The sequence below is a fragment of the Rhamphochromis longiceps genome, linkage group LG3 (assembly GCF_057381845.1).
Source record: "Rhamphochromis longiceps isolate RC_006_pf linkage group LG3, R_longiceps_female_GT1.1, whole genome shotgun sequence".
In the NCBI taxonomy this organism is placed as follows: domain Eukaryota; kingdom Metazoa; phylum Chordata; class Actinopteri; order Cichliformes; family Cichlidae; genus Rhamphochromis; species Rhamphochromis longiceps.
Window position 1 is genome coordinate 53621177 of NC_140559.1, and position 9813 is coordinate 53630989.

General features: G+C 36.8%; 2 protein-coding genes across 3 annotated transcripts; both read right to left on the reverse strand.

Annotated features, from left to right (window-relative positions):
* Positions 1-4478: 4478 nt before the first annotated feature.
* On the reverse strand, positions 4479-7414 carry LOC146675278 (uncharacterized). Its single transcript, XM_085400362.1, has 7 exons — positions 7186-7414; positions 6540-6574; positions 6268-6404; positions 6067-6114; positions 5588-5665; positions 5391-5444; positions 4479-5301 (listed from the first exon to the last, which is right to left on the reverse strand). Exons 3-7 carry the CDS (start codon positions 6400-6402, stop codon positions 5104-5106), a joined length of 513 nt encoding a protein of 170 aa, XP_085256488.1. The 5' UTR covers positions 6403-6404; positions 6540-6574; positions 7186-7414; the 3' UTR covers positions 4479-5103.
* A 619-nt stretch (positions 7415-8033) lies between these two features.
* Positions 8034-9813, reverse strand: LOC146675279 (uncharacterized). Of its 2 annotated transcripts, XM_085400367.1 has the most exons (3): positions 9443-9813; positions 9239-9356; positions 8040-9107 (listed from the first exon to the last, which is right to left on the reverse strand). In XM_085400367.1, exons 1-3 carry the CDS (start codon positions 9542-9544, stop codon positions 8947-8949), a joined length of 381 nt encoding a protein of 126 aa, XP_085256493.1. In that variant the 5' UTR covers positions 9545-9813; the 3' UTR covers positions 8040-8946. The 2 variants fall into 2 exon arrangements, 1 of the variants encoding a protein (XP_085256493.1); XR_014910259.1 differs by having other exon boundaries at positions 8034-9333.

The following is a 9813-nucleotide window of genomic DNA, read 5'->3' on the forward strand; positions in this document are numbered from 1 at the left end:
ATAACCAAAAACACTGGGTCACCGACCCAGGACCATGACAGTATATGGAATTATGTAGCAAAGAACAATTCGATAAATAACTCTAAATATGCCTTATATTTTAAAATTCCTCAAAGTAGCCAGCCAAGTAGTTTTGTTGACAGCGCTGCAAACCCTTGACCTCCTCTCAATAGAGGTGGAAATCACAATACATCCCACGATACAATATTATCACAATACTTAACGCACGATACGATATTATTGCAATTTTTTAAAATATTTTGTTATATTCAGATTCTGTACATAAAGGTAAACTTTATCAATATTCATTTTATCTAATATCAAAGTCTCGCACTCAGTCTTTCTCTCATTTCAGTCAGTTTTATTGTTGACAAACTGAACGGTTTGTATTACAGTCTAGTCCAACTTAACTGAATGCAACCATCTGGTACAATTATAGCTATTCTGAACTATGCAATTTGTGAAAACTATGCAGCTCCTTCAGCAACTGAAGAATTTGAAAGTAAATTAAAACAAAATATAATTTTACATTAAATAAATTTTTTTTAAACATAATTAAAATAAAACATGTCTTAGATTAAAATAAGTAAACTGTCATGTTTATTGCTGGCAAAAAAAAGTTAAACACATTTGGACAGTGAAGGAGTGTCAGGATTCTTGCTCAGAAAAAGGATCAACATGCTCTGAAGTCAGTAATAAAATATTGATTTCTGCTGTCCCTGTATCAATACATTATTAGAAAATACAAAATATCACGATACTACACAGTATCAATTTTTCCCCCACCCCTACCTCTCAATGCGCTGCTTGATGTAGGCACCTGAAATGTTTTTTGTGATACTCTTTGTTAGACTCGTAGAAATGATCAGGAAGGAAGGACGTGGATACGTGTTTAATTGTGAACAGCAGAACATAACAACCTTAAACTCTTTTTCCCTTACTTGCACATGTTTTGCTGTTATAGGTTGGTCAACCCTTGTCCTGGCCTCATTGCACTAGTTGCCTATGTCTTTTAGAGTTCATTTTAAAATTCTTATGTTTATTTTTAAATGTCTTCACAGACTTGCCCTCCCTTACCTCTCTGAGCTTCTTTATCCCTACACACCCAGTCGGTGTGTAGGGATGAATCCTGGAATCCTGGAAGTACCAAGATCCAGGAGGAAGCTCAGAGGTGACAGGGCCTTGTCTATTGTTGCTCCTAAATTATGGAATAACTTGCTCTTGCATGTTAGACAGGCCCCTTCACTGTCCACTTTTAAAACAAGTCTTTGTAAATTGTAAAAAGGTTGTAAATTATTTGAATCCTAGACAAAGCATATCTGTGAACTAGGGTGTAGATCTATTAGGTTATGTTGTTGTGGTTCTCGGGTTGGGGGATGTGTGTTCATACTGGAGGACAAGAAAAGTTCAAAGCCATCAGGTGCTCAGTTTAGAAAAAAAGAGAAAAGAAGAAGAAAAGAAACGAGCAAAAGATACTGGAAAGCAGATGTGTCATTGGATAATGGCAGGTCACGTGTCCTGAAACAATCAGAATCAGAATCCTTCATTAACCCCTAAGAAAATTATGTGGGTTACAGTTGCTCCAAGAAGAAATGGTAAAAATAGTAACAGTAACAGACTAAACTACAAACAATACATTATGTTACAGATTTTCCACATTTAAGAAATAGCACCAATATATATAGATCACTCAATTATAAATATCAAGGATTAACAGAGGTGATTATAAATATATATCAAGAACATTGACAAGATTATTACGGAGTAGAAAAGAGTGTGTGTAAAAAGGGTCTAACTATTGCAGTGTTTACAGGAGGAGTTGTAAGGGGAAATGGCCACAGGCAGGAATGATTTCCTGTGTCGTTCAGTGGTGCTTTTGGTAATCTCAGTCTCTCACTGAACGTGCTCCCGCGACTAGCCAGTCCGTCATGGAGTGGGTGGGAGGTATTTTCCATGATTTTCCTTATCTTGGACAACATCTGCCTCTCAGACACCACCCCAAGGAAGTCCAGCTCCACCCCCAACACATTACTGGCCTTGTGGATCAGTTTATTTAGTCTGTTGGCATCTGTGACCCTCAAACTGCTGCCACAGCATTCAACAGCATAGAGGATAGCACTGATCACAACAGAGATACAACAAGATAACATTAATTAGTAGGGATAGTGAAAACGTCAGTTTACTTTTGTTAGCCACTTGGCTATGAGAATAAACAGTGGACACTGATGTAGCTTACTGAATCTTTTGGACTGTGTTCAGCACAATATTAATTAGTCATTGTCAGTTGTTGATTTGTCCTATTCTCATTGTCTGATGAATTATGATGGCTGTTTGTAAGCCGTTTGCATACTATGCATACTCTCTCTCTCTTCATATATATATCTATATATCTATGTGTGTGTGTTTATGTTTATCTGGTTAAATTCAGTATGGTTCCAACAACAGTTTTTACAGTACAATATATTTTATATGTATGTACAATGGGTGTGGGGTGGAGGGTACCGGGGGAACAGGGTGGGGGGGTGCCAGTGGGGGTGTTCGCCCAGGGCACCAAACAGGCTAAGACCGCCACTGTACACAGCTGACAGTCATATTTGACAGCTGTTAGAATTCTTATTATGGTAAGAACCAATCACATCAGTAAAAAGAATCATTACTTTAAGAACTGAAGGTCAGTCAGTCTGGAAAATTGCTAAAACTCTGAGTTAGTTCCCAAGTGCAGTCGCAAAAACTATCAAGCGCTATGACAGAACTGGCTGACATGAGGACCACCCAGGAAAGGAAGACCAAGAGTCACCTCTGCTGCTGAGGATACATTTATCATTCACCAGCCTCAGAAATCACAAGTTAACAGCAGCTCAGATTAGAGCCCAGATAAATGCCACACAGAGTTCCAGTAGCAGACACATCTCTACATCAACTGTTCAGAGGAATCAGGCCTTTGTGGTCAAATAGCTGCTAAGACACCACTACTAAGGAAAAGTAACAAGCAGAAGAGATTTGTTTGGGCCAAGAAACACAAGGAATGGACATTAGACCGGTGGAAATCTGTGCTTTAATCTAATGACTCCAAATTTGCGATTGTTGGTTCCACTCACTGTGTCTTTGTGCGATGCAGAAAAGGGGAATAGATGGTCTCTACATGCATGGTTCCCACCGTGAAGCATGGAGGAGGTGTGAAGGTGTGGTGGTGCTTTGCTGGTGACACTGTTGGAGATTTATTTAAAACTGAATGCAGACTGAACCTGCATGGCTACCACAGCATCCTGCAGCGACATGCCATCCTATCCAGTTTGCTTTTAGTTGGACCATCATTTATTTTTCAACAGGAACTGGGAACTTCTTCAAGACTGTGGGAAAACCATTTCAGGTGATGACCTCATGAAGCTCATAGAGACAATGCCAAGAGTGTGCAAAGCAGTAATCAAAGCAAAGGGATGCTATTTTGAATAATCTAAAATATAAAACATGTTTTGAGTCAAAACTATGAATAAACACATATGGAATTATGTAGTAAATAAAAAAATTGTAATAATGCCTTAAGTGAGAATCTACAATGTAAACAGTCATGAAAATAAAGAAAAACCATTATATGAGAAGGTGTGTCTACAGTTTTGATTTGTAGTGCATATGTCTGACTACTCTTTCTGGACTTTAATTTCGCGTAATACCATCAATCCACAGACACTAGCCACTTTTATTGTTGGGACTCAGACCACTGGTGCTGGAATTCTTGACAGACAAGCCTCAGTCTGTGGAAATTCCCAGTGTCTTGTCCTCCATCATCATACTCAATATTAGCTCTCTGCATGGGTGTGTATTGAGCACACCATACTCACCACTCAAAACAATATTCACAAATGTTTAGATTGAGATTTTCATAAATATGTTTATGTATTATTCAAATTTCAACCTCTTTAATCAGTGATTACAACGGCTCAGTTCATCCATACATTAAACTTTCAATGACATAAAGCCAGAGACTTAGTCAGTACCTTCGTGTTGAACTAAATAACTTAATCCATTAATCATTCATATATTTCATGAATTATGTCATAATTATGAGATAATGACCACATTAAAAATGACCATGTTATGCTAAATTTATGGAAAAAAGGCCATTATAAACAATATAATTATATTTCTTGAATTGTAATTGTTTGATACTGATTGGACTTTCATGACAGAACTGTACCGTTCAAGTTTATAAGAACCAAGTAGCCACAACCGCTTTATTTCCCCATAAATGTCACATTTTGCGCAGCTACAAATCCTTTATTGACATAAATCACTAAGAATTTTTATTACCTAAATTAATATATGTTAATATGTAATGGTATACACTGTAGCAGTATTTTCCTAATCATAAAAACGCTTCTAAGTAAATAAGTAAATTAAACATCAACAAACACACACACTCACACAATGTACTATTTGTGTTTATGTGTTTAATATACTTGTGTAATGTGATCAAAACATTTTTGTTTTGTTTTGATCACATTAGCTAATATGATCAAAATATTATATTATCAAAATATTATTATTACAACTTGCCAGTAGACCTGTTCATGTCTGTGATTGGTTATATGCTGCCAACACCAGATCATACATGTGGAAGCACAAGCTAGATTTGGAAACCTCAGGTTTAGCTTCAGAACAGAAAACTGATCATACACTACGAAGGTTCGCCGTTTTCTGATCTCTTTGTGAGTTAAACACAGCCTAAACAAGTGCGACACTGGAACCTAAATAACTGCAACAAACTGACAAGTTGTGCTGCCTACACAAGGATCCAGGTTTCAGTACTGCAGTCATTATTCCATCAAGACTGATGCATCAACTGTGCTCTTGCTTCGGCCTCACACCAGGAGTGAAGCTTTTCACTTTATAATATCACTCAGGGAACATTATAGGACAAGATCTTACGCAGTTAAGAAGTATACAATTAGAGAAAGTCACAAAAACAATTCAGATTATGTCCTTTCACAAATACATGATATACGTTACATAGGTCAACAAATGAAAAGAGAAACAAGTTCAATTTATTGTTTCTCTTACAATTTTCTGAAGCTCATCATTTACTCCTGTCATTTACTCCTTTCTCTATTCTTGCAGCAAATCCAGCTTCTTGACTATGTAAGTTTTGGTTTTTTTTAACATGTGAAATGTAATGTCAACCATTTCCTGGAGTGGTGGAGAATCATATGATAATAGCATTGCTTCTACCAATTGAGGAAAAAGTTCCTTCATTTCTTCATTGAATTGTTTTGAGGCCATTGTCACTCTGTACTTGGATTCTTCCTAAAGGAGAAAAATAAAACTTTTCACATATAGTATTTCTACTCATATTATAGACTTTCTGGGAATAAACTGGAGACTGACTGACCCACCTTCAGTCTCTCTTCCTGTTCTATCGCTGTTTGAAGGGTTTCCTTGAATATTTCCTGAAAGGAAAGGAACAGAACATAGTGCATGTGTTACAGAATATAAACAACAGAAAAGGAACATAAATCAAACAGGAAGGTAATATTTATGTTACAATATATATATATATTCAATATTAAGAAATTGGTAGATTTTAATTTACCAGTTTTTCCTTGTTATCCAGTGAACTTGCGAGATCAAATATTTTTGTGATTTCAGCTGTTCTATACACGCCATCTTCCTAATGGAAAGAAAAATAGTACAATTAAATTTACCCGACTATACTGAGTAGTGTAGTAAGTACAGAGAAATACCGTACTTGTATGACTTTTGCATAATCTGATATTACTGTGTTGTTGTCATTGCAACATATATTTGTCCAGGACCAACATTGCAACTGACCAATGGCATTGTCTGAGCATTCAGTTAACAGTAGCCAAGAAGGTAATGGTAAGGGTAAAGGTAGGTAAAAATAAAAATTATCACAAGCAAAAAATAACCCCACAAATAACCTAAATTTGATGGCTTCATAATATGTTTATTAATAATTAATAAAGAAAATACTTTTAATAATGTTTTTTTTTCTGTCAACACACATAACAGACTTTTAAAGCCTTGTGAGAAACTTGCAAACTGACCCACCTTGTGTTTGTCAACTTCTTCGCTTACTCTTTTCAGTATTTGCTGAAACTTGAGAGAACAACAGTGGCTTTTATAACCCATTACAAAAAGGGAGCAATTCCAACATTTAATGAGCTCTTAATTACTGGAAGAATTTACATGTATGTGCAAATAATCCTGTAATTACTACCACATCAAGAGATTGACAAAGGAGGAATTTACCACTTGGTCCTTGGCCCAGATTGCAATGAAAATAAGGCACAGAAGAGATAAGATGAACAGAATTATAAAGACAAACAAGCACTTGATGAATCTGAAGCAAGTTCGCCCTCTTGTTCTGGTAGCTGCTTCTGCCATCACTGTTAGAATTAAAAGAACCCATTAGGTTAAGACACCATGTCAATAACATTAATAAGAAACTGACACACACACATACGGCAACAAATTTTAATGTTACACTTTGCAAACATCATATTTTATGTTACTGATCTTACCTGTTTGGGAATGGACGACGATCTGATGTTCTGTGCTGGTAAATAATGAAAACACAATGAGGTGGCGTGTTTGAAAGGTTATACTCTGTTGTCCTTTCACTTTCTTTCATCTCACGTGCATTAGCTGCAGTTTTACTTTCATTTTGACTGAACTAACCTTTTTCTGGTCCACTTTATAGGAATAGAGACCCATTAGTTATTGGTCCCAGATTTTCAGCAGCTTGCAAACAATAAGTTTTATAACATTTTAGTTTTAGTAAATAATATATGTACATTAGTAGATAGTTTGTCTACTTAGATGATGAGTTTTTATAGTAGTAAAATTATTAATTTCTAAATCAAAAACAACAAAACAGCCTACAAAACAATAACTATTAAGATCATATATAAAACTTTATGTATTATTACATATTTGTTCATGAATTTTGCTGATTCTATTTTCCAGGGTGTCACTGATGAGTTACAAGTCAAATAAGATCTGTTGTTTTGGTAGCTGCTTCTGCCATCACTGTTAGGATTAAAAGAATCTATTAGGTTAAGAAAACACCATGTCAATAACATAAATAAGAAACTGACACATACACACACTGGAACAAATTTTAATGTTACACTTTGCAAGCATCATATTTTATGTTACTGATCTTACCTGCTTTGCGACGATCTGATGTGTTGTACTAGTCAGAAGTGGTTAGCGGACCCAGACTCGGACCCCTCGGTACAGTAGATCAGTGCTATTGTTTACTGTGAAGAAATGAGTAAACAACAATCCACAGTGCAAATCTTGCTTCGTGGCACTCCCTTTTCCCGTGGTGTGTGGCAATGCGTCAGTGTACAATAAATTCCCCAAACTCCGTGAATCTCTCCTCCAGTCTCTCCGTCTCGCCCTTCCTCCTGAAGACAGCAAACACAAACACAGTTAGCTCAGCTCAGCTCGCTAGCAATTACCCAACAATACGCTTGTAGTGATGGGAATTCCAGCTCTTTTTAGAGAACCGGCTCTTTCGGCTCGCCTATCCAAAAAAAGAAAACCCTAACCTGGCTCTTTCGACTTTGTTGCTTTAATTAATTTATTATCAACAGCAATATAAAATTGTGCAGACAATGAATTACTAATGTAAAAAAAGTTTTTTATTTATTTATGTTTATTATATACTTTTACTCATTCACTCCACATAAAATGTATAAAATAAATTATAAAGTACAAAAAACACAAAATACACATAAAATACAAAAAACAACTATTTACATTTCTACTTTTAACTATTTTAACTAATTTAATTCAGCCTTTTCCTTTTAAACAAATTTCAAGGAAAACAACACAAAACACTGCAAACCACAACACAATAAAATATAAATCAATATGCAAAACAAAAAAGAAGATGCACGTTCTCTGTCACATAGGCGTGGGATGATTTTTGGGAGAGTGTTTTCCTGCTTGTAATTGCATACATAGGATTCAGTGTGTAACAGGGCAGCCCTTAGCGGCTGGAAACACAGTGAGACAGACCAAGGCAAGTGTAGTGGAACAAAGTATTTATTTGCTATACAGCTCTCCTTAAAACAATTAACTTGTCGAGCTTCTTCACAGCACAAAAATCCATCCTCTAATGACAACTGGCAGCCTTAAATATGTTCAGCTGTCACAGACTTAACCATTATTCCACTCTCAGGTAAATTCTTAAATCCCAACCTTCCACCACAGTATACAATATATCAATAAGAATAAATAAATACATAAATACATTTTCACATTTACATATTAATAAATACTTCACACTTTAATGTTACACCAAACCCAATATTATAAAAACCCAGAAACCCAAGCACAAAAAGATTCACCACACTCTCTTTACCAATGGTCTCTCCCGGAACCTTTAAATGGTGTCTGGACCCCCGGGGAAACATTTGCCCAAACACCTTGAAGAGGACACAGGCAAGAAAGGTGAGTAATCATTAACTTACAAACACTTATTTGCACCACTTTTATCTAGTGATGGGCAGATGAAGCCCCATGAAGCACTGAAGCTTTTCATCCAATTGGTTCACCCCAACGCGAAGCTTCATGAAGCTTCATTTGCTCTAGCAGGACACCTACTGGACGTAAAAATAATAGCTGGCATGAATTTGAAGAGTGTGGCATTTTGCACACAGCCTGTAAATGTCAACAACAAAAGGAGTGTGTAAAACATGTATATTGTAGTGATGGCAGTATACTGTGTATATTTATAGTGGCAGTATGGGAAATGATTATTTGGAAATGCTTGAAATGGAAATGATCATTTACTGTGAGGTGAGGTGTGGTTGGGGTGTGGACAGTGGTTGTGCTTTTGTAACGTTGAGGTATGGACAGCTACACACTGAGGCTTTGAGCCTCAGTCCTGCCTGTTCACATTTTATTCTGTAAAAACTAAATTTTCACTGCTTTTATGACCTTTTTAGTGGGGAGAACATAGCTAGGATTTAATGATTTAACAAATCTTTTGAATCCTTTGTCCTCCACAATGCTAAATGGCTGGGAGTCCTCAATCACCATGCTAACCAGGTCTTCATCTATTTGAGATTGTTCTCCTGAGGAAAGACAATAAAGATAAAGCACAAATATAAATATCACACACGTAACTTATAACAGTTGTATAATATTGTTATATCATTTAGTAACATTACTGCATCCTATATTATCATTGCATTTGATGGCTCACCTGGTCTTGCTCCACAATCGGTGTTCCCCTTATTCTCATGCAAAGCTCTGTAGTGCCTAAGCATGGATGAGGTGTTGTTGTTATATCCCAGCTCCCTGGCACATAGAAAACACTTCACCTTGTACAAAAGTCAAGACAGCTCAACATAAATTGTATTGCACCATCAGTATCATGAAAATACATCTTCTGTAGAAATTTACATACCTTGTTGGGAGGAATAAGATCAAAATGTTCCCACACAGGGGAGGACATCCTCCTCTTCTTAGCTGGCTCCATTCTCTCCTGACTTTCTCTCCTCACTCTCATAAACCTCCAAACGGTCTCCAAACTCTCACTAACCGCAACTCTCCATCAAACACCCACATTTTTGAATGAAGTCTGAGGGGTTTATATCGCTGTCATATCTCGCGGCAAAGTTCGAACCACTTCATGAACCAGTCACGTGGTACAGCCGGGCAGCGAGGCTTCGGACGTCATCATTTTCAGCTCCTCCCATAAATGAAGCAAGCCTCGATACGCGCTTCGCGGAAACGCCCCCTCCATTACTCGACACACGCTCCGAAGCCTCGATACAG

Bases quoted from the DNA above. Each gene is read 5' to 3' on its own strand.
- LOC146675278 (XM_085400362.1), bottom strand. From the start codon at position 6,402: ATGGCAGAAGCAGCTACCAGAACAAGAGGGCGAACTTGCTTCAGATTC. The intron at 6,115-6,267 runs GTAAATTCCTCC...TGTTCTCTCAAG, and splicing joins TCTGGGCCAAGGACCAAGTG to TTTCAGCAAATACTGAAAAG. The intron at 5,302-5,390 runs GTGGGTCAGTCA...TTTCTCCTTTAG, and splicing joins AACAGGAAGAGAGACTGAAG to GAAGAATCCAAGTACAGAGT.
- LOC146675279 (XM_085400367.1), bottom strand. From the start codon at position 9,544: ATGAGAGTGAGGAGAGAAAGTCAGGAGAGAATGGAGCCAGCTAAGAAG. The intron at 9,357-9,442 runs GTATGTAAATTT...CTTTTGTACAAG, and splicing joins ATCTTATTCCTCCCAACAAG to GTGAAGTGTTTTCTATGTGC. The intron at 9,108-9,238 runs GTGAGCCATCAA...GTCTTTCCTCAG, and splicing joins CGATTGTGGAGCAAGACCAG to GAGAACAATCTCAAATAGAT.